General features: G+C 41.5%; 1 protein-coding gene across 3 annotated transcripts in view; it reads left to right on the plus strand.

Annotated features, from left to right (window-relative positions):
- The window catches only part of Sntg2 (syntrophin gamma 2), a 197,876-nt gene that overhangs the window by 73,705 nt on the left and 98,866 nt on the right, over positions 1-25,305 (plus strand). For all 3 annotated transcript variants that reach the window (XM_040730870.1, XM_040730872.1, XM_040730871.1), the window contains exons 5-6: positions 14,609-14,652; positions 14,756-14,797. In XM_040730870.1, coding sequence (XP_040586804.1) covers positions 14,609-14,652; positions 14,756-14,797 — 86 coding nt within the window. The remainder of the gene's footprint in view (positions 1-14,608; positions 14,653-14,755; positions 14,798-25,305) is intronic.

The following is a 25,305-nucleotide window of genomic DNA, read 5'->3' on the forward strand; positions in this document are numbered from 1 at the left end:
TTATTACTGCATTAGAAAAGTAACTAAGACAATCACTTGCCTCAAACATTTTTATATTTGAACTCCCTTCATTATACATTAAACACTACACACTTATAGTGGGAGACTTAACCACACTCTCACCACTAGACAGGACCACCAGACAGAAACTTATAAAAGAAACAGAGGAACTAACAGAAGTTATGACCCAAATGGGTTTAACAGACATCTATAGAACATTCCATCCAAACACAAAAGAATATACCTTCTTCTCAGTACTACATGGAACCTTCTCTAAAATCAACCATATACTTGGCAATAAAGAAAACCTCAACAGTTACAAAAACATTGGAATAACCCCCTGTATCTTATCAGACCACCAGGGTTTAAAATTAGAATTCAGCAACAACACAAATTGCGGAAACCCAACAAACTCATGGAAATTGAATAATGCTCAACTGCATCACTCCTAGATAAAGGAAGAAATAAAGAGGGAAATCAAAGACTTCCTAGAATTCAATGAAAATGAAGGCATAACATACCCAAACCTATGGGACACTTGAAAGCAGTGCTAAGAGCAAAGTTCATAGCACTAAGTGCCTACATGAAGAAACTGGAGAATAGCCACACTAGAGAATTAACAGCACAACTGAAAGCTCTAGAACAAAAGGAAGCAAACTCACCCTGGAGGAGTAGAGAGCCGGAAATAATCAAACTGAGGATTGAAAACAATAAAGTAGAAACAAAAAAAACAATAGGAAGAATCAATGAAACAAAGAGTTGGCTCTTTGAGAAAATCAACAATACAGACAAACCTTTATCCAACCTAACCAAAAGACAGAGAGAGAGAGAGAGAGAGAGAGAGAGAGAGAGAGAGAATATGCTAATTAACAAAATCAGAAATGAAAAGGGGGACATAACAACAAACACTGAGGAAATCCAGAGAATTGTCAGGACATACTTTGAAAACCTGTGCTCCACAAAATTCGAAAATTTAAAGGAAATGGACAATTTTCTTAATAGATACACTTGCCAAAATTAAATCAAGAACAGATACACAGTTTAAATAGACCTCTAATCTCTAACAAAATAGAAGCAGTCATCAAAAGTCTCCCAACCAAATGGTTTCAGTGCAAAATTCTACCAGAAATTCAAAGAAGAGCTAATACCAATGTTCCTCAAATTGTTCCGCACAATATAAGCAGAAGGATCATCACCAAACTCTTTTTACAGGGCTATAATTACCTTGGTGCCCAAACCACACAAAGACACAACTAAGATAGAGAACTACAGACCAATGTCCTTCTTGAACATTGATGCAAAAATACTCAATAAAATACTGACAAAAGGAATCCAAGAACACATCAGAAAAATTGTGCACCATGATCAAGTAGGATTCATTCCAAAGATGCAGGGATGGTTCAACATACAAAAATCTATCAGTGGATTCCACCACATAAACAAACTGAAAAAGAAAAATCACGTGGTCATCTCACTAGATGCTGAAAAAGCCTTCAACAAAACTCAGCACCCCTTCATGATAAAGGTCTTGGAGAGATCAGGGATAACAGGAACATACCTAAGCATAATAAAGGCAATATACAGCAAACTAACAGCCAACATCAAACTAAATGGAAAGAAACTCAACACAATTCCTCTAAAATCAGGAACAAGACAAGGCTGTCCACTCTCTATATCTCTTCAATATTGTACTTGAAGTTACTGAGAGAGCAATAAGACAACAAAAGGATATCAAGGGGACACAAATTGGAAATTAAGAAGTCAAATTAAGAAATCAGAGAAACATCACCCTTTACAATAGCCAAAAACAGCATCAAATATCTGGGGATAATGTTAACCAAGGAAGTGAAAGACCTGTATATCAAGAACTTTGTGTCTTTAAAGAAAGAAATCAAAGAAGATACCAGAAAATGGAAAGATCTCCCATGCTCTTGGATTGGTAGGATCAACATAATAAAAATGGCAATCTTGCCAAAAGCAGTCTACAGATTCAATGCAATCCCTATCAAAATTCCATCACAATTCTTCAAGGACCTGGAAAAAACATTAATCAACTTTATATGGAAAAACAAAAGGCCCAGGATAGCCAAAACAACCCTATACAATAAAGGAACTTCAGGAGGCATCACCATACCTGACTTCAAGATCTATTATAGAGCTATAGTCCTGAAAACAGCTTGGTATTGGCACAAAAATAGGCAGGTAGACCAATGGAACCGAATTGAAAACAATTTTAACCCACACACCTATGAACACTTGATTTTTGACAAAGAAGCTAAAACTGTACAATGGAAAAAAGAAAGCATCTTCAACAAATAGTGCTGGCATAACTGGGTACTGGTCTGCAGAAGACTGCAGATAGATCCATGTTTATCGCCTTGTACAAAACTTAAGTCCAAATGGATCAAAGATCTCAACATAAATCCAGCCACACTGAAACTTTTAGAAGAGAAAGTGGGAGATACTCTTCAACGAGTTGGTACAGGAGACCACTTCCTAAACATAACACCAGTGGCGCAAACACTGAGATCGACAATTAACAAATGGGACCTCCTGAAACTAAAAAGCTTCTGTAAGGCAAGGGACACAGTCAACAAGACAAAAAGGCAGTCCACAGAATGGGAAAAGATATTTACTAACCCCACATCTGACAGAGGGCTAATCTCCAAAATTTACAAAGAACTCAAGAAACAAGTCTCCAAAACACCAAAGGATCCAATTAAAAGGTGGGGTACAGATCTAAATAGAGAATTCTCAACAGAGGAGGCTAAAATGGCCAAGAGACACTTAAGAAAGTGCTCAACATCCTTAGCCATCAGGGAAATGCAAATCAAAAACACTGAAGACAATTTATGCTGGAGAGGATATGGAGAGAGGGGGAACTCTACTCCACTGCTGGTGGGAGTGCCAACTCGTACAGCCTCTTTGGAAATCAGTGTGGAGATTCCTCAGGAAAATGGGAATTAATCTACTGCAAGACCCAGCAATTGCACTCTTGGCCATATATCCAAATGAGGCAAATTCATTCAACAAGGGCATCTGCTCCACTATGTTCATAGCAGCATTATTTGTAATAGCCAGAACCTGGAAGCAACCTAGATGCCCCTCAACTGAAGAGTGGGTGGAGAAAATGTGGTACATTTACACAATGGAGTATTACTCAGCAGAAAAAAACAATGGAATCTTAAAATTCGCAGGTAAATGGATGGCACTGGAGGAAGCCATCCTGAGTGAGGTAACCCAGTCGCAAAAAGACAAACATGGTATGTACTCACTCATATATGGTTTCTAGAGAGTCTGGGAAACAGGAAAGAACCTAAAAGATATGCATAGATGCATAGTATCCAAGAGAAGAGGATTGAGACAAGATCCTCTGAATGGATGGGGAACACGGTGAGGGGTAAGGGGGAGTGGGAGCTGGGAAGAAGAGAGGGCGATAAGAGAAAGAGAGAGTAGGTCATGGGGGAACAGGAAGTTGAGTGGGTGGGGGTAGAATAGGTGGAAGAGGGAATCATAGGTTAGAAGATGGATCAGGCACCAGAGTGACCTCTAGTGATCTAAAGGGATAACACCAATTGGCAAGCTAAGTAATAGTGGAGAGACCACCTCGAATGCCCATTCCTGATAATGAACTTGATGTCTATAACCATCTGGGAGCCAAATGGCTCCAGTGGCTGATGGAAGCAGAGGCAAACACACAGTTAAACACTGAACTGAACCCAAGGAACCCAGTGACAGAGAGAGAGGAGTGATGAGCAAATTGGCAAAGAATGGGCTGGCAAAACCAGCAGAGACAGCTGATCTGAACAGGGGAGAGCTCTTGGACCCCAGACTGACAGCGGGGAGGCTAACATGGGACTGATCTGGACCCCCCCCAAATGTGAGTGTCAGTGAGAAGGCCTGGGCAACCTATGGGGCCTTGAGCAGTGGATCAGTGTCTATCCCTGGAATACAAACAGTCATTGTGTGCCCATAGCACAAAGAGGGATGCTCTCTCAGCCTGGACTTTTAGGGGAATGCCTGGACCCTACCCGGAGTGAAATGACAGACTCTAGATATCCCCTATGTGGAAGGAATTGGCAATAGAGTGGGAGGCTGGGGGGGGGAAGGGGAGTGCGGGAGGAGGGGAGGGAGAGGGAAATGGGATTGACATGTAAAACAAGCTATTTAAAATTAAAATAAAAATGATATAAAAAAAGAAGTCAAACTTTCACTATTTGCAGATAATATGACAATTTACATAAGTGACCTGAAGAATTCTACCAGGGAACTCCTACAACTGATAAACACCTTCAGCAAAGTGGCAGGATACATGATTAACTCAAAAAATCAGTAGTCCTACTACATATAGACAATAAAGGGGCTGAGAAAAATCACAGAAACATCACTCCTTACAATAGCCACAAACAACATAAAATACCTTGGGGTAACTAACCAAACAGGTGAAACACCTGTATGACAAGAACATTGAGTGATTAAAGAAAAAAATTTAAAAAGATACCAGAAAATGGAAAGATCTCCCATGCTCTTTGATAGGTAGGGTCAACATAGTAAAAATGCCAATCTTACCAATAGCAATCTACAGATTCATTGTAGTCCCCATCAAAACACCAGCACAATTCTTCACAGACCTTGAAAGGACAGCACTCAACTTTATATGGAAAAATAAAAAAAAACAGGATATTCAAAACAACCCTGTACAATAAAGGAACTTCTGGAGGAATCACTATCCCTGACTTCAAACTCTACTACAGAGCTATAGTCCTGAAAACAGCTTGGTATTGGCAGAAAAACAGACAAATAGATCAATAGAATCAAATTGAAGACACTGATATTAACCCACACACTTATAAACACCTGATTTTTGACAAGGAAGCTAAAAGAAAGCATCTTCAACAAATGGTGCTGGCATAACTGGGTGTGGACATGTAGAAGACCGCGGATAGATCCATCTCTGTCATCATGCACAAAACTTAAGTCCAAATGGATCAAAAACCTCAACATAAATCCAGCCACACTGACCTCTTAGAAGAGAAAGTGGGAGGTACCCTTGAATGGATTGGCACAGAGACCACTTCCTGGTCATAACACCAGTAGCACAGACACTGAGATTGACACTTACTAAATGGGACCTCCTGAAACCGAAAAGGACACAGTCAACAAGACAAAACGGCAGCCCACAGAATGGGAAAAGGTATTCACCAACCCCACATCTGACCGAGGGCTGATTTCCAAAATATTCAAAGAACTTAAGAAGCTAGTCACCAAAACACAAAATAACCCAATTAAAAAGTGGGCTACAGAACTAAACAGAAAATTCTCAATAGAGGAATCTAAAATGGCTGAAAGACACTTAAGAATTTGTGCAGCATCCTTAGCCATCAGGGAAATGCAAATCAAAACAACTCTGCAATGCTGTTTTATACCTGTCAGAATGGCTAAAATCAAAAACACCAATGACAGTTTATGCTAGAGAGGATGTGGAGAAAGGGGAACACTCCTCCACTGCTGTTGGGAGTGCAGACTTTCACAGCCACTTTGGAAATCAGTATAGCGGTTTCCCAGGAATGGGAAGTAATATACCTCAAGATCCAGCAATTCCACCTTTAGGCATACACCCAAAGGATACACATTCATACAACAAGGACATCTGTTCAACTATGTTCATATCAGTATTATTTGTAATAGCCAGAACTGGAAGCAACCTAGATGCCCCTCAACTGAAGACTGGATACAGAAAATGTGGTATATTTGCACAGTGTAGTACTACTCAGTGGAAAAAAAAGAACAATGGAATTTTGAAATTTGCAGGCAAATGGATGGAACTAGAAGAAATCATCCTGAGTGAGGTAACCCAATCACAGGAAGACAAACATGGTATGTACTCACTCATATATGGATATTAGGCATAGAGAAAGGGATTACCAGCCTCCACACCTCCAGAGAAGCTAGGAAACAAGGAGGACTGTAAGAGAAACATACACGGTTCCCCAATGAAGGGGAAAGGGACAAGAATCCCTGAACAAACTGGGAGCATGGGGGAGGGAGGAAGGAGAAAAGGGAAGGGAAAAGAGGTAGGGGAAGGAGAAAATGAGGGATTAGGAAGGTTGTGCTGGGAGATGAATAGAGGAGAGAAAGAAAAGAGACACATCAATAGATGGAACCGCTATAGGTTTAAAGAGAAATCTGGCTAGGAAATTGTACAGAGAGCCATGAGGATGACCCCAAGTAACAATCTAAGCAACAGTGAAGAGGCTACATTAAATGACCTTCCCCAATAATGAGATTGATGACTACCTTTTATGCCATCCTAGAGCCTTCATCCAGTAGCTGATGGAAGGAGAAGCAGAGATCCACAGCTAAGCACTGAGCATACAATGGTTCTGACACGTGGCTGCTTGCCTTTAGCTTGAGGGGTGTCCTTCAGGATTTTGTCTCATGCACGCAATAGGGCAATTCTATTGAAAGAAGGCAAATCTTGATTCCAGGTTTAAGAAGGAAGTATGGGTAATCACTAATCCCCTCCATTTCTGTCTTTGGGAGGAAAGACCTACCATATTCTTTCCTTTCTGCCTCTATGATTAGAGTTGGACCCCAAATTCACTCTCTGAGAAGCTGAGGCAATTCACTTGCCATGAGTTCCTCTGAGAGATATATTTTCCTTTCAGGAACACTCCACCTCTTGGTGTGGAGAACGTGGTAGTTTGTGTATGAATACACAGGGACTTGTATCAATCCCCTCCCATTCTGCCATCCAAAATCTTCCTTCCTGGAGACAGGAACTACTCTGTCCCTTCAAAGAGGCTGTCTAGGATACCTGACCATCTTGCCCCGTATACTTCAGTCTCCCATATATATCATCTCTCTCTTGCTTGTGTTCATGGGTGCTTCTCCCCATTTTGATAGATAAGCTACTTCATTCCCAATATTTCAAGCTGTTCTATTCTCTAACATTTTTTCCCTTTTGTTGACAAAGCACTTAGAAGATTCACAGCCTGGTGTGGTTTTTATGCCAAGCATGGGTTAGAAGAAAACTGGGGAGTAGGTTCCAAGGTTACCTTCCTCAGAATATGGCTCAGTAATGGACAAGGGGTCTTTGTCCTTGCTTGGAGACTATGGGGATTTATATGGGGGGGATCTGGGAGTTGGAGATATACAAGTAAATAGGAGACAAGCAAAAAAACCTGCTGACACATTGAGATAGGAAATGATCTTTAGTGTCTTTCGGGTTACTGCATAGCTAATTTTAATTTTAAAAAACATGTAGTGGTAAATAAGGATGTGTCTGCACTCGTTTGTTAATTATAGTTACAAGATGTTACTACCTAGGATGAAAACAATAGAAATAGCATTGTAAAATTCTCCTTGCTCAGATTGTAAGACTATAGTATCTTCTGTGGGATAAACCTCTGGAAATAGAGGTCCTCAGGAGCTGCCATGCTTGTCATGAGCCTACTGTATCCCATATAGGAAGTACGATAGCACTTACCACATACAGCAGTGGTTCTCAACCTGTGGGTCATGACCCCTTTGGAGGGTCGAATGACCCTTTCACAGGGGGTGCCTAAGACCACACATATTTACATTATGATTCATAACAGTAGCAAAATTACAGTTATGAAGTAGCAACAAAAATAATTTTCTGGTTTGGGTCACCATAACATGAGGAACTGTACTAAAGGGTCGCGGCAATAGAGAGGTTGAGAACCACTGACATACAGGAATGTCTAACCTGACATAGGAGTTTGCTAGGTTTTTAATGACACAAAGAAAGACAGCCCACAGGAACAGCAAAGAATACATGGGCCACAGCAGCCTGCAGTAATCTCACGTGTTCTCCTGAATACGGGCATAAAAGTGAGGAAGAATGAAGGTTTCTTCCATAATTTAATAAACTTTACTGATGATATTTCTGATTTTGCAAAATTTTAGAATCCAGGGCAAAATACAACACTGGTCATGAAGAATGAGAGGTAGGAATATGCAAAGTAGAAGAGTTTCTAGTTAGAAATTGTGATCATAACTGAAAAGCTGTGAGTGGCATAAAGGCTTCTGCTCATTTTATAGGTCAGGAAAAAAGTAGAAGGGGCCACTTTCCCAGCCTCTCACCACTAGTACAGAGAGGTTTAGTGAACCTAAACTCTTGTTTAGAAACATAGCTCTTTGTGCCACGGCGGGTCGTCATCATTGCATGCTAATAAAACATGCAGCCACAGCTTAAGCTGGCTAATTAAATAACTTCCCCTACAACCCTCACCTGGCATCGCCACCCTGCCGTGTGCCTGCATGACACAGTCTTGTTACTAGTTTCTTTCCCTATATTTGATAGTTTTCGTCTGTATTGCTGAATCTAATATCGAGCATCGCCCCTTAGCTCTTGTACTTCTCTGATTCCCACACTTCCATTTAAATATTGTTAAATTAAGTATCTGTAATCTTCACTTTCATGGGTGTGTCTGTGACTCCCCTGTTCACCTGCACTGGAGCGTCCCACCACCTACAGTTGGGTTGGAGGCTGCTCTGTCTCCGGCACTTTGCTTCACGCATGAACGACTTTTTCTCTGGTGTGCATCACTCTTCCTTCGTTTTGATGCTGTAAGGGAATTGCTCTTGAAGTTTAAAATATGAGCACTCAGGGCCATTGAGAAAGACAGTTACTGTCTTTGCTCTGGATGTTAGGAACCCCGTGACACTGTCTTGTCTCGGTGTCTGCATGAACTTGTCCGAAGTGGATTACAAGGAACCTTTTCGCCTGCTGGATGTGGAGTCAGACTTGGGGTTTTTAATGTTAATTTTTTTCCTTCTTGGTTTACTGTGCCAAATAAGTTTTGTTCTGGTCTCAGGTTAGCCTGCCCTTAGACCTAAATAAAGATTGCTCTGGTTTCACCCCGAATTGGGTCACAAATCAAAGGGAGGCTATGTCAACCTTCCTTCATTGTTAAGGCATCAATGAGAGATACGCTTTTAAAGCTATCAGTGTAAATAGAACTTGACAAGGATAATCAAATTGACTGCATGACTGAATGAGAAATGTGAAAAGCCCCCAAAGAATTTTGAGATATTTCAAGAGCTCGGAAGCACATGTTATCTATTGAAGATTTAATTTAAATTCTGTGTGGGAACTTCCACCCCCAGTGGCTGAGTTAAGGCAGAATTAAGAAAGGTAAACAGAAACACTATCACTGTTGCTAATTAATGTCAGAACCAGACCATAGACTTGCGGTATGGAGCTGGTGGATACTTGGGTGCCTAGACAGTATCCTCACAGATCCCTAGACCAGTGTCCTGGAGCCTTCTCAAGCCTAGCCAAGACCCGCACAGATTTCCCAAGAACATTATATTTAAACCTTCTAATGCCTATCCAGGACATGCACAGAACTCAAGGCATGGGGTTTGGAGTCATTTGTTTCTGCTCCTGAAGTCACCCAATGTTATCAGAACTTTGGCTTTTGATTCTGGGAGCCTTCTGGGAGACAGAAAGCACCATTCAAGTTAAGGTTGCATCATACTTCAAGGTCTAGCCTTTAAACGACAGTAAGAATGTAGATGACCCTGTTACTGGTAAATTACACCTTTCTAAAAAGGCCTAAAACTTAACAAAGGCAGTATTTGGGAAAGGAACTGAGTTTGGCTATTGAACCCCTGTGGTGAGTCCCCTGAAGTGGGTAGTGGTAAGTCATTTTCCCAACATGAGGCCACCTGGTCCTCCTTATCCCTGTCTCTAATGGAAATGACATCATTTTCCATCTTATTTAATATTGTTTTTGAGCCAAGGTTATTGAACGCATGGCTAAATGGAAAATAGCCATTGTGGCTGACTGCTTACCTGTCCTATGTGACTGGACAAGATTCCCTGGGAGTTCGGGAGCTGTAGGGAGTCAAGTGGAGTGGGTGATGACAGGGCTAATTGGTTTCTGTTTGTGAGGCAGAACTAATGAAATTCACATCACACCGTGGGAAGGGTTGCATAAGCAGGTGAACTGCTTTCCCTGATTCACCAGAACAATGAACATGCATGAGCATTTTATTGCCATGGCAGCGCTGGCACAAAAGTAAGTGAAAACCGCAGAAATGCAAGGTGAGAACAGCAGATGTGAGATAAGTCAAGCCGGGCTGTGCTCACACGCGCTCATGTGCGCTCATGCGTGCCCACATGTGGACACTCTTGTTTGCATTGCGCTATCAGGGGCTGGGAGGCAGCTCAGGGTTAGATCTTGGGAAGAGCGTGCGTGAATTAGGCCTCGATTATCCCAGAGATGGTACTCCAGCATTAATCTTAGAAACACAAAAGGCTCAAAGAGGACGACTGACCACTTTAGCAGGTTCCCAGTGCTAATATATTGTTGGTGGTTTACTTTTAACAGAATCAAATTTTAATATTACCCTGTTTTTTTATTTTTCATAGAAAATTTACATTTAAGAAAAAAATCAGTCATGCTCCTATTTGGGCCTGGGTTGCTCTGATGCTGTCTGTTGCCCTCTGTGATAGATGAATGTCTGTCACACTCAAGCAATATGTGGTTGTGAGTACAGTATGTTTCTAATGGAGGAACCTTAGAGGAACAGACTCCAGCGCTATGGGAAATTGTACCTACCTGTGCCTGCACTGTGAATCCAAGACTACAGGGTCTCAGACAACCCAGGCTGGCCTTGAACTTTCCGTATAGCTGACCTCATGACTCTCCTTCTAACTCCCAAATTCTGGAATTGTAGGCCCATGACACCAAATCTGGATCAAAGCTCTTAAAGGAGAACCTGAACAAGTCAGAACCTGACTGATAAAAGTATATGCAATACTCATCAATGTTGTTCTTTAGAAATGAGTGAGAAAGTCTGAGCCAAGCGAAAGCTGACAGTGTTCATCACCACCAGACCCACTTGCAAGAGATGCCTCTGGGGATTGCAGTACATCACGCTTCTTCTGTTGCATAATGGCTTTATTCCATGGAGACAAGCTAGACCCATCTTTCAGCTAAAATTCACAAATTGAGTCCAATATGAAAAGATGTATTGTTTAGGAGTATTAAAATCAAACCCAGCTCTCACGTGTGCCTTATGTCACAGCCCATGTCACTTTCAACTTGCTTTGGATTTGTTGTTTGTGATTCAGGAAACCAAACACGGGTTTTAAACCTCAGAAGCTACCTGGAGGAGGGGAATGGAGAAAAGAAGGGAAGAAAAACTAAAGCCATGTTGAGTTAAGATGAGTCAGCCACATGGTAGGAAAGGAAACTTTGGAGAAAGGGTAGGGAAACCTCGGGTCCCGGAAAAAACATGTAGGTTCTTACCAGCATCTGAATACAGAGAGAGAAGAAGGGAAAGGTGTGTTCTTTACGAGTAAGAATTCAGAAAGATGCCCCTACCTAGCAGGACCTAGTGGCGGCTTGTAGGGCCTGGACTCTGCAAAGTATTTCTTTTGTTCAGCTAAAGACTGGGTCGTTTCCTACTTCCTTGTGGTGCCCCTAGCCATATCCCTAACATTGGCTTTAACCCAGAGCTAAGCAAGGCCCTCAGTTATTTTTTTACATTACCTCTCTTCTGAGCTGTTATTAATGGTGCTGACTATGTATAACTGCATGGCAGACAGCTATTCTGTAGCCTTTTTATTTCTTAAGCTAGAATTAAATTTTGTACCAAGAATCATTTGAAGTTCAGTGAAATTGTGGATAACACTTGAACTAAATTGCCTTGTGACTATTTTTGCATCGGCATATATAAGCACCTTGATCATTCCAGAAATAAAGCTTAGGGTTTGCTGTGAATTCAAGTATTGGTAGTTCTAGTAAAGCTAGTTATTGCCGCAAATAGAACAGAATAGCAAACAACATAGAAACAGTGTGGGAAGGAAGACTGACTGCACCTTCGTTTCCTCCAAGCAACAAATTCTTTAGAAAGCACACACGCATACACACGTGCGCACGCACACACACACACACATCACGCACGCACACACATACACACAAACAAAAACCAGTATGGGAAGGAAGTCTGGCTACACCTTCATTTCCTTCATGAAGGATAGGCAGGCACAATTCACTTCCCTCTGTCTGTTCCTCAAACATCTCCTTACACTGCCTCTCCAGCTCCGGTGAAGGGAGAACAGCCTTTTAAGGCAAGAAGAGAGAGGCATTGGAGACACAGGTCAGTCAGCAGACACTTACCACTGACTTCTACTTAAAGAGGATTTGCCCATTTTCTTTGAGGGTGTGAATTTGTTCTCAGAAACTTTTGAAATTTTATACAAGTGCTTTGCTATTTACCTAGGTAGCTGCTGACATTTAGTTTCATTACTTGGGAATTTATAACATGATATCTGTATGTAATCAAAATTACGCAATAGTTCCTTCAGGCTGATGCTCTTGTTGCCCAGCTGGCAGAGCGGATCTGGACCCAGCACAGCCTGCAGAACACAACACCATCCACTCCAGAGAATACAGGAAGTGGCTGATTCTAACAGATGGAAGTTATAGTGGCTTGTGAGCTGGTTTAGCACAGGAAATATGTTGAATCAGACATGCAAAAGCTCATAGCTGGAGATAAGTTTTAATAAAGCAGACTCCTTTCCAGTCCAACCTTATCCCATGCAAAATGCATTAAGAGAAATTGCTTTGGTGCAAAGTCAGCCCTACCTAGCATTCTTTGTCATTTAGTGAATCTCCAGTCCTGGGGAGAATACACTGCATCCAGAAAAGGCAGCACAGGGCACAGGCACAGGACATGGCATAGCAGGAAAAAACATTTGGGGTTTAATTAAGTATGGGAGCACAGGTACTGACATGTCATGACAGTAAGTAGGCATTGCTCAGGTAAAAGGAATGGCATAGAATAAGGATGCAGGCATGGGCACAGTGTAGCATGGGTGCTGGCGTGGCAAGGCAGGAAGGGACAGATGTAAGCATGGTACAACTTAGAGTACAGATGAAAATGGATAGCGTGCATGGAGATGCTGGTACAAGCATGGTCCAGCACAGGAACATAGATGTGGGCATGGCTGAGCATCAGTTCCTGCCCTCTCTACTCCCTGAGGGAATCTCAGTGTCAGGTGTGGCTTCTGGTCATCCTGGGAGCATAACAGACCTCCTCAGCATGTTTCTGACAGAAGACATAGACTCTCTCCACTGAAAACTCATACAACACCCTGTAAATACTTTTACCGTTATGTGTGCAATATCTTTTGATGGACTTTGATTCCCTGAAAATTTGGGGATTTGATGCTCTATACCAGATCTCTTAGGTCTCCCCTGTGACCAGAGGATCAATGACTTTCATTGAGCCCCATCCCATTCCAGTGCAGCTGAAGATGAATGCTATGCAAAGGCATGAGAAAGACTCAGAGATGAGGAGGTTGAGGTGGTGAGGGGTAGGCAGTAAGGACAGAGGGAAAGGGAGTTTTGAGCATCTGGGGTGAATCAAAGGGAGACCTGTTCGCAAATGGAATGGTCTGTGGCAGCTTGTCTGTTGTAAGCCTCTGTGAAATGAGGACTTCATGCGGATTTCTTAACATCCTTGCCTTAAGATTCAGACATATGGTGGATATATTTCATTTTCAGTATGATTTAATGTTGTTGATGAATAGAAATATCATTGACAATTGTCATTATCTCTACATATGATGTGTTTTTGTTTGTCTGTCTGTCTATTTGGTTGGGTGGTTGGTTTTTGGAGATAGGATCTCAAGTTACAGCTCTGGCTATCCAGCAACTCACTATTTAAACCAGGCTGATCTGATCAGAGATCTGCCTGCTTCTGTCTCATGGGTGCTGGAATTAAAGGCATGAGCTACCACATCCAGCTGTACATATGGTTTAAACAGCATTCCAGTATTTTTAAAAGTTATTCCTTCCCAGTATTTAATGAAAGGTCTTTAAAAATTCAAGCAAACTCATAACAGACTTTCCTCTAATCACATATGAAAGAAAACTGCTTCACATGGTGCAGATTTGTTCAGTCACGTTGAATTACCTCTTCAACGACAGGGGAGATGTTGAGTGGAAATGTGTGTGAGATTTCATTCAGCTTTATAATGCAGTCCTTCCCTCTTTAATGACAGCAATCTGTGCACATTCATGTGGAAGAGAGGGAGATGCTGAATGGCTTCTGAAATTTCTCATTTATTGTCTGTGTTGACTTAATGAAAAGTGTGAACCAAACTTTCTGCATACTTCAATCAAATCCGTCATCAGATGGAGTGGTGTTTGTGTTTCACATCACAAGCCTCTTAAGGTGTTAAAATTGGTCATCCATTCAACTCGCTGGCGTCTTACATCCCCCCACACCCACATGCATTCATGCCTACATACATACACACAAACCTATGCACATACAACATACATGCACAGACTGACACACATAGGCATGCACATACATGTCTATGCACATGAATGCACATTCCATACCTACCTACAAACATACACACTTCCATTGCTGTTCTCCCCAGCCACACTAGTACTGATAAGCACACGTATCAGAGCATACATATTTGGGCACACATGCAGACACTAAAGCAGATGGATGTCAGCTCATAAAAACACAATGTCTATTAAAGACTGCTGTGAAGAAAGGTTGCTAAGATCCCCTTAACAATGTTGCTGCTTTTGCAACCCTGCAGCTGACCAGACAGAGATGTTGTTCATAGGAGACGCTGTGCTGCAGGTCAGTACCTTATCCTTTAATCCATAACTCTAATGCACCTTTAAATTTTAAACTTATTCCAATCAATCATTATGCTTAAAATTCTTCATTTGTCATTGTTCAGGTGAATGGCATTAATGTAGAAAATGCAACCCATGAAGAAGTGGTAAGTCTCACCTCACATTGTGTTACTGTCTTCTAAATATTTTTTATTAACTTACATTTATCTGAATGTGTTCATAGACACAATCTTAGAATTGAAAAGTAGTACTTGAGTTAGCTAATCGCAACACACCAGGGACCTTCAGGTCTTCACAAACACTGATGAAAACACATCAGATTTTTCCCACTTTCAATTCAAGGGCACAGAAATTCAGGAAACATTTGACTTACTGCACTGTCTAGAGGGTCACCTCAGGACAAAAAGCAGAATCTGCCAGGCTTCCCTCAAGATCTTTCTAGTACCACATAGAACCCTCACTGTGCAGTAGTCTTCAGTTTCTGACCCATTGACTCACTCCAGCATCTTAGTGTGTAAAATGTATAGTCTGGAGGAGTCAGCTGATAGGCACATTTAGTATTTGCTTAAGGTGATGTGGGTCAATGGTATTCATAAGCAATTCACTCCAAGAAAATGGACTTGGGTCATGTTGGGTTCAAAGGGCAAAGAGTGATGAGCATCAAGTCTAAGTGTTTGGGCAGAGAGAGAGAGAGAGAGAGAGAGAGACAGACAGACAGACAGACAGACAGAGAGAGAGACAGAGAGACAGAGAGAGACAGAGACAAAGAGACAGAGAGACAGAGAAAGAGACAGAGAGACAGAGAAAGAGACAGAGAGACAGAGAGAGAGACCCACAGTGTAACCATTCGGGGGGGAACCTGGTGCCATGGGGCCTGTGTAATAAGGGTACTAGTTGCCTGTGAGAGAGGGGGCAAATATAGAGATGCCACATTTGAGAGACAAGATGAAGGAGGAGGGGAGTGAGGTACTGGCAGAGCAGGCCACACGCACAGGGGATGAGCAGTAAGGAGAAGAAGAGAGTTACTGAAATAGGAGGCAAGCGTGAGATTAGAGGATACCCCCTTTGGGTCCCTCTCGGGTCTCATTCTGTGTTGCAGTAAAACTCAAATGGGTTCTTAATTGGTTAGCATTACCTAATGGGTCCTTCTTTTACCCTTTCACTCATCGGTGCTTTTTTGGTAAGTCAGTTCTATTCTGAATCAAGGCAGAGTCTCCTTTCTGCCCAGAGCTGAATTCACATGAACCCAAAGGAGCATTTGAAATGATTTGTGCCAAAATGAAGACCTGCTCGGCACAAACAACTCATTTACTTATTAATTTCCTCACTGGGGGCATACTTATTGCTGTTTCCTGTATGCCAGGCAAGAGTGAGATTCACAAATGGCCAGACATGTTTCTTGGCCCCTAGAGATGTTGGAAGTTATGATCAGCTATGGCAAGCATACTCATTATTGGATTACCAGATTTAGTAATTAATATTGCTGTTTGTTTTCTGCAAAGTATCATTTTAATGGTAAGAAAACATACTATAATTGAAAGAAAGGCCATGCACTTTTTAACACTAGTAATATTGTAAATAAAATTAAAAGCATTTATCTAAGAAACAATTTCTTGACTAAATGGCATGTAGATTTTAAAAATGTTGTTACACCCAAGAAGTACTTGACACTAATATACTTTTATCAAATTTTATATCTATATTATTTGTGATGTAAAATAAATTACAAGAACACTTAATTACATACGTAATCTTAATTTGTCAGGATCATAAATTTCATAGAGATATTCCATTTGTAAAAGATCTCATACATTGCACAGTTATGTCCTCTCAATCTTACAACAAATTCTGGTTTTGGTTCTTAAAGAAAAATTATCAGTTGCTGCTAAAGAAATATAAATTGTACACTTGATGAGGATACAGATGACTACTTATTGTAGGGAGGTACTTACAAGAGAAACCAGCAACCCAGGTTAGTCTCAACAGCTTTCCAAGACCCGACTGGAACCCCAAAAAGAGAGAGAGCACCTCTCTCCTCATTCTTTTATCCATGACCCGTACACACCTGTAGCCACGCCCCAAATGGGTGTGGTCAGTGGCACGGGTAACTGGATCTCTCCCTACAAGTTGCACCCAGAGAAAAAAAATCTTTCTAACATAAATCTACCTGTAAGGTGATGTGTCTGCAAGGTGAATCTTAGTCTGCTGATTTGAAAAGAGAAATCTATGATTTGAGGTTGATAACAATTTTAAACATATAAATATGTGATTTGATAGTTTTCTCTTTTTTGGCACAACTGTGTGCTTCTGTCACAGTGCTGCATAATATTATAGTAGCTGTGGGAGACAGCAAAATGTCCATACTCTCACTGTGTACATTCTCAGATGTGTGGCCACTCAGAGAAAGAAAACTGATGGTTGTTTATCAAGCAGACTTGAGTCCATTTTGAAGCATTGTGGTACACATGCTACATAGTTTTTCATTTATCAACTAAGAATAAATTTGAAAGAATAATAATAATAAAATGAGCTCCTGTTTTCCTGAAGAAAATGAAATAAGTAATAAAAAGTAAACCAGAAGCTATGGAATTGGAACACAGGAAATAATGAGAACGTTAAAAAGTAAGCAAGCTTGTGCACAGGAGCTGTCAATCATACATCCATGTTTCTCGCCATTCCTCCAGCTGTAATCCAGATAACTGGCTACTTTAAATATCTTTCAGCTGCTTAGGGAGGCTTTGATCTAGATATGGATGCTTCAAGGCAGCTACTATCACTGAAGAGACTCCATTCCAGTCACATCTGTCATGGATACTACACAGTTAACAGCTTTGCTTCAGGACACTCTGCTTAAGTTATGGCTCCTGTAGATACCCTGCCAGGGCTACTTGATTTAGCCAAAACAGTTTCAGAAGACCCTGAGACAGCCCAGCCACCTACACACACATTGCTCCATTGATGTCCCTGTAGCTGTTCCCAGTCTGGAGGGGAAGAACCCCTCCACAGCCCATGACTGCCAATGGGCATGTGTGATTGACTATGTAAACAGTTATCTTCTCACCTGTCGTGGTAGCAGTCAAACAGACTTACACTGCCCCCCCATTGCTATACCCTTGCCCCACTGGGGTCTTTATGATGGGTAAGGCTAAGCTGAGCTGATAACATGAAGAAGGGTGCTCAGGCTTCCAACCCAGACATTCCAACAGCCCCTAGAGGGTGGATGAAGAGTTTTGAGTAATGAGAGACAGAGATTCAAAAGAGCTGAGATTTAGACTTTGGAGTGCTGAGACCATCTATACCACAGAATTGTTGATAAGATGGTAGAGAGCTGACCCTACAGAAGGCCAGCACCTATAGAAAGCAAAACCATAAAGAGTTACAGGACCTAGCACTGTAAGAACTCTAGAGAGCAATGGGACTCACTTTGTCTAGCTGCCAAGGAATTGTAACCCTGAGTGTGGAAGACCCTGACACCCTGAACTCACAGTTGGTTGAGCTTTTCATTGTGTATCTGTGATTTCAAACTGAAAAAAAAGTAATTTCTCAGTTGATGGTTCGCATTGCCCCTGTCGCTCCAAGCATTATGCTGCTAATCAGTGATGAATTTGATTCTACCAGAGACATTGGGAGAGGAGAAGACATGTATATGCATATTTACTTTTATGCAAGCATGTGAAATATGTGGAACTGTGTATGCTTGTATAAACATGTGAAATGTGTACCAGATGACCTGTTTTTGAAAATCCTAGGAGAAGCCAAGCCTCCAACCATAGGTAGAACTTCCTTTTCAGATAAACCTTTCAAAACCTTGAGATTCAACAGATTATATGCAATCCATTCTCATTATATAGGAGACTGTTACTTTACAGTCTGCTAACCATATCTTCAGAAACTGTTCTAGCGATGTCAAGATTAATATTTAATTGAATGACTTGGTGTTGCCCAGCAAGGTTGATTCACAAAATTAACCATTACAGCCAGTTATAAACTGCTGTATTATGTGATGATCATGTTGAAATATGCAAAGGAAAATACCCACACTTGAAAATTGTCTTATCTTTCTTCAATTGGCACATAAAAAGGACCTGTTACCTTGAGTTGTAAAGAAAATATGAAATTATTAAAATATAAATCCAAATATGAAAAATGCGCAAATGGAGCTTTTTCATACCTGATAATGATGAATACTCCAAAGAATGTCTTCTTTCAATTAAAATTCAATTTCACTTAAAATTCAATTGTCTAGGTACCTAAGTACCTAGAAATCATGTGATGCAAAGGAAAGGAAAAGGTGGAAACTGCTTCAAAGTTTGTAATTATTCATGGAAGTAAGACTTTTGATTCTCCTCAGGCTGGAGATTTCTCATGTTTTACTTATAATCTGTTTAAGCACAGATAAGAAGTCAAGCGGTAAAATGCGCCTGCTGGAAAACAGCAAGCCCTAGTGGATGCTAAAATTGTATTTATTTCCCAACACAGTAAAGCATGTTGGACCCGAAGCCTGCAGCAGCTAACATGACGTGGGAAGCTACTAAAACAAAGATTTAGCTATGGCATGCATGTGCCTTCTAAGTAGAGGCCTGTGTTTAAATTAAGCCAGGTTTAAAAAAAAAGCTAAGTGAATGTTAGAAGCTAGTTATGAAAATGTATAATCTTGGTTATAAAATCAATTGGGGTAACTTTTTTAAAATACACCTTACTTACTTAAAACCAAGAAACATTCACAGCTGCAGAGGATCTTGGAAAATGAAGTTTCTTAGAGCACTGGGAAGGACGGTGGCTGAACCCACGGGAAACCTAACTGTTTGTGTGTTTTGTTAAGGAGGACACAAACAGACATCTATTCACCTCAGCCATGGCAAGCCAAAGAAATTTTTCCACCTGTCTGGTTGGTGAGCCGCTGAGTTTATTAGGGCTACATAGAAGAACATGGGTGGCTCAAGGCACCTACATCATGTAAGGCCCACTTCAGCATGGGCAACTCATAAAACAGATGTGCCCAACAGATGTGCAGGCAACTCCTCCAGAGAGATTTTCTTCCCCCTTTTGCTACTTTCACAGCCTTACAGAGAAGACTTGTGAGTCTTGTCCGTTTCTAAACTTGCTGAGCCTTGTGAGTTTCCTTTGTTTCCTGAGTTCTAGAGCCACCATCTTCCCCCAGGAGAGAATGTTTTCCCTAAAAGAAATTGCTACAAAACAGTGCGGTGTGTGGAAGTACACCTGAAAATAAAAAAGCATCAGCCAGTCCAGACTGATAACATAAAAAGCAGCAACAGAAAACCACATCGCACTGAGTAGGCAGTAGGATGTGCATATCTTGGCAGGATTTCTTACTGGTGGGGAGGAAAGTAATTGCCTCTCCAGGTAGATAGAGCAGCGCATAGATGGATAGATAGATGGATGTTAAATAAGATTAATTATATATACCTGGGTATGGCAGTGTATGCCTGTAGGTGAGTTTTTGAGTTCCAGGCCAGCCTGGTCTACAGAGTGATTTCCAGGACAGTCAGGTCTACACAGAGAAATGCTGTCTCAAAAATACCAATCAATCAATGAGTCAATCAATCAATCAATCATATAGAGTTAAATTAGAAGATTAAATTATAAAACATTAACTTTTACAGATGCATGGAAAACTGTTGCTGAGAATGTGAAGATAAGGGAGTCAGTAAAACAGATCATACAAAATAAACAGAAATTTCTGGCATCCTGGCCAATCTAACACCTCGTCAAAATTAAAATACTGGAGCATTAAATGAAAATTAGATTATTTTTCCCTGTACAAAAAAAATACATTTTCCTATTCACTCAGAAACTCAGTGTTGCCTCTTTCCTCCCTCCCAAGACACTGTAATCACACCACGCACATTTGTACTCATGATCACACGCACACACACACACACACACACACACACACACACACACACACTGATACACCCTGCTCCTGTATACTCCCATGATCATATGGAGCTCTTAATATGGTAGTTCGAAAATGTGAGTGATTTAAGTACAAGGTTACTTTCAGGGTAACAGACTCTTGGCTGAGAGCACCGGGTTCCAGTGTTTATGTCATTCAACTTCCATAGTTTTTGCTCTTTGGTCACAGTGGTACAGATTGGAGGATGGCTCAGCCATAGCCACTTTTTACTTGAGGCTGGGCTGGGCTGGGCTGGGCTGGGCTGGGCTGGGCTGGGCTGGGCTGGGCTGGGCTGGGCTGCAGGAAGATACCCACTTGACTGGAATTTTGTGTTGAAGAAAGGGATTTTCAGGGGAGTATTGCTTTGGGATGGGAAGTGGAGACATTAAGTGTATGTCTGGTTTTGAAAGCCAGAGCTTGGCAGTGAGTGTTTGGAAAGTGAGATTTGCTAGGGTGAAGTACCCAAGGACTTCTCCTTCAGGATGCAAACATTCAGAAATCAGCACTGACCACAGGGTTAGCCAGGCAGACAGATGGGGAGGCAGAGTATAGAACAAGAAGAGACTGATGGGGCAGGATCAGGGATCAGCCAAGTTGGAGGTGTCTGGGAGGTCAACTTAAATGAGCTGAGGGTTAGGAATTCTACTTTGCTAGACTAGTTATAGTGAGGATGTCTGAGTAAGGAAGACATGGGGAGGAATTGCAGGGCAAGTCTAATTTTAACAGCATTTTGCTGTGGTCAGAAAAGTAGAAATGCCGCAGGTGTACATAGAGCACACCTTGGAGACTGTTCTCTGCCTCAAGGTACTTTGAAGCTCAACACGGAATGAACATGTTGAATAATGTAGTAAGTGTAGTGCTGCTCTCAGAAGGTTGATGCTCGACTTAGTCTGGAATGACACAAAGGCAGACCCTCCTCTGAGAGGATGAGCAGACACAGAGAGAAGCCCGACTCTAAGGCAGCAAGTCTGGTGGTGGAGACACAGCACATCTTCCACATAAGTGTGGAATAAAGATCTCTATTTCCGCAGATGAGTGAAAAGGACGGGCGTGGTGTTGGAGATGCTGGGAGAGAAGGGGGAGATGCCATCTTGGGAAAGAGGATGGGCTAGATTTTAAAGCGTCTGTATTCCTGAGAGCCTAGACAGTCACAGTGACTACTTCAGACTAGGATGAGTCTGAGGTATATTTTCTGACTGGGTTACACAGCCTGAGTCTCTTTAGTGCCCCATTTGGGGGCAGGAGGCAAAGATTGAATTTAAGTCAATTCATTGGTGTGAATCAGCTTGGAAAGTGGGATCCAGTTCACAGCGAGCATGCCTGTGACACATGCTGTCTGTGATATTCAGGGTGAGGTGAGGCTCCATGCTCACAGCTGAAGCCCAAGCCGGCATGCTGCTCTTGAGTCTACAAGGCTCTAACTCTTGGTTTCTGTGCTTAAAGAACACTGACAACCGTAAAGGGGAAATGCTCAAATTAAGTTCAACCCACTGGGCTCTGCCATCAAGAAAGTCATATGTTTTCTAAGGAAGTGAGCTAGGGTGTGTTCCATGGAGAATCCATGTAGCTTTGTCTCTTTGTGTGATAGAATTTTCCAGACCTTGTAGCAATCTGGTCCTGTACTTGGAATGAAGAGAACAGTATTGTGGATGCCCCTTTTGCCTCTTCTACAGATGTTGCAAACTCTTTGCAATGCTGGGGGTAAGAAATGAAAGAGACTAAACGCTTAGTTCTTTTAGTTAGTCAGAATGTGAGTTTTATGGTGAATAAATACATACACTCACACTTGCATATACATATTTCCAGACATGGACTCATGCACTCAGAGCCCTGTACATGCACTTACACTAACATACACTAATACATACATACACACATTTGGACATAGCTATTTTAAAAATTCATCTACATGTTTCCCATATATTTTTTCAGTTGCTTTGTTTATACAAATGTAACTAGGAATACATAGAATATTTGAAGCAGTTTAAGTCACGAAAGGAATCCTAGCATAGATTTTTCCTGGTCAACAAAATTATTCTTCTTTGAAAGGTTTATACATTTCTATAATATAAACAAGCATATATAAAAATATTTTAATCATAAAAGATAGCATGAACAATATTGAAAGATTTCTGATGTCAGGGTTATGAGACACAGTTAAGTGATACCTCTGGATAGGTAGCAGCTTTCAAACTTGCAAGAAATCTGTTTTCTATGTCGGAGATTTAAAGCAGGATTCACACAGGAATTTAAACAAGGAGGTGACAAGTTTATAAAAGAAAAAACATGAGACAGCAAGAGAAGCACAGTTAATACCAGCAGTTGTTCCTGCTGTGAAGACACCAGGCGGAGCCTATGAATCAGGGATCAATGAGAAGACCCTAGTGACAGACTGACTCTGTAAACCTAGAACAGGAACCAGACATGAGTCCAAGAAAGGCCAGAAAATCATAAGTATGTGATGTCTGTTGTAGGCAGAGAAGGCATTCTGCCAGGGTTCAGTGCATGTATCCATTGGTGTAAAAATTGAGAAAATATCATGAATAATCTCAGGGTGTGTCACTCCTACACGTCACAGATACTGAAGATTCTCTTATGTGGTCACTAGGCAAATGGAGATAAATGGGTTTTTGCATATAAGACCAAATTTCCTCTGAGATCAGAGACAGGACTTTACTATGACTGTTTTTAGAAGGAAAAAATCATCTTTACATTGGCCTGGAAGTTTGAGATGGGAATGATGACAGAACATATGCATTCTTTCATTGTATTTTTAAATACTTTTGTATCTGAAATTGGGCAGTGACTCTTCTGAAACTGCCTCAAGTCTACCCAAACAGAGCAACCACTCATGTCCCCAGTAATCTGGGGGACTCTATAGATCTGAGGTCCCAGTATCCTTACTTTGGGCTGCCATCAGTCCTTTCTTATAGAGAGAGTACTTGGAAGTAGGGCCCTTGGGAGATGACCCTAAGAACATGAGAGTGTCTCTTTCTATGGGTGAACACACAGTTCTCCTGCTGAAAGACAGTGAATGTGTCATGGGAATCAACTCTGCTAACGTGCTGAGCTCAGATTTGCCAACTCCAGGACCCAAACCCTGAGAAGGAAATTTCTAGTGTTTGTTTGCTGTGGGTCTGGATAATCTGAAGAGTTAACCTTTAGCTAATCACATGTAGAAGTATAGAAAATAATTAAGATGTGGGATCCTTTTCAAAAAGGCTTACCTATGAGGACATGGCCAGAATTCAGAGATGAGAACAGTAGTCTGTACCAACTGGCCCAGAGAGATATGTACTACAGTCAGGGATGTGGCTCAAAGCAGCTGTCTCTGGGGAACAGCAGCAATTACAAAAGCAAATATGGTTGCTGCTAGCAGAAGGAGCTGCTTCCAGCTCCTGTCAGCCCAAGGCAGCAATCTGCCAAGGGAGAAAGAGAGCTGTAGGTCATTGAGAACATGGTGGCATCCAGGGTCAATGCCTTTTTTTTCTTGCTCCATACACAGGCTTTGACCTAGAAGGAAAGAATTGCTAGTGAGTCACGACCTATGTCTCAACCACATATTACCCTGAAAGATCAGAGAAATGTGAGCATTTCGAGATTTAAGAAATAACAAAACGTCTCTAACCTTTAATTAAAGTTCTCTTCTTGATGGCCCTTTTATTCTCAGGCGAAATTATCTATTAAGGTACCTATAAATACGTGATCATATAAATATGTGATGACAGATTTAATGCTTGAAGCCACACTTGCTCTGCTGAAAGGCTGTGGAATGAATTAAAGAGATGTAATTTTATTTTATTTAATAATTCAACAGGGAATGCACACACACGTGCACACACGCACGCGCACGCACGTGCACACACACACACACACACACACACACACACACCCCTGCAGATCTACAGGACAGTTGTAACCTGACTGTGCTGTGTGGGCAGTGAAGAGAGCTGTTCAAAGGTGTGACAACGGGAGTTTCACACATCTCAACCATATCTGTCTCTGTTCTTTGGAATTAATCTGCACTGGCATCTCAGGATACAGGATATTACAGGTGAATGCCCACTAACAAGCCTTTACAGCTATCCCCTGCCCACTGTTAAGCATCTGGTGTCCAGAGTTAAGGAATCCTCAGGTGAGATTTACAAGGCCATCCCTTTGCTGAAGACAGAGGGTGCAGCGTTTCTCACATACTCCTGAATTTTTGCTTGCCAAGGAAAGACAGTCATACTTCCTTGGACTAGCTAAGGAACAAGTGTCAATGGGTCACCTCTTGAGCTATGTTCCAAGCAAGGAGGAGCCTTCATCCTGCTCAGTTCAATATATTCCTTACTTGGTGTGAAGTACACTTCTTCTGGTCTGTTTGTACTAACAGGATTTTGAAGATAGAGACTGGACATTTGGGGGTGACAGCTGTCCAAGGCAGGGAGCGATGAGTGATATGTCCTTTCCTTTGCTTAGTTTGTGTGCCCTTGATGAACAGCAGGTGAAGGGGTGAATGCTGTAGGGAGATGGGATCAGGTTGGCTCAGCCTCGCCTTTGGGTTGAACCCTGAAAACTATAAGGCAAGTTAATACTCAGGACCTCGTAGGTACAGGGAGAAAATACACTTGACATGTCTGTGGCATGGGTACTATAAACTCCTGGTCACTAGTGACAACAATAAGGGGAGGGACATTCAAAATGAATAATGAGAGTAGGCAGGGTAGGGGTGAGGTTTCAGCAACTCCAGTGGAA

The sequence above is a fragment of the Mesocricetus auratus genome, unplaced genomic scaffold (assembly GCF_017639785.1).
Source record: "Mesocricetus auratus isolate SY011 unplaced genomic scaffold, BCM_Maur_2.0 Super-Scaffold_100024, whole genome shotgun sequence".
NCBI classification, from domain to species: domain Eukaryota; kingdom Metazoa; phylum Chordata; class Mammalia; order Rodentia; family Cricetidae; genus Mesocricetus; species Mesocricetus auratus.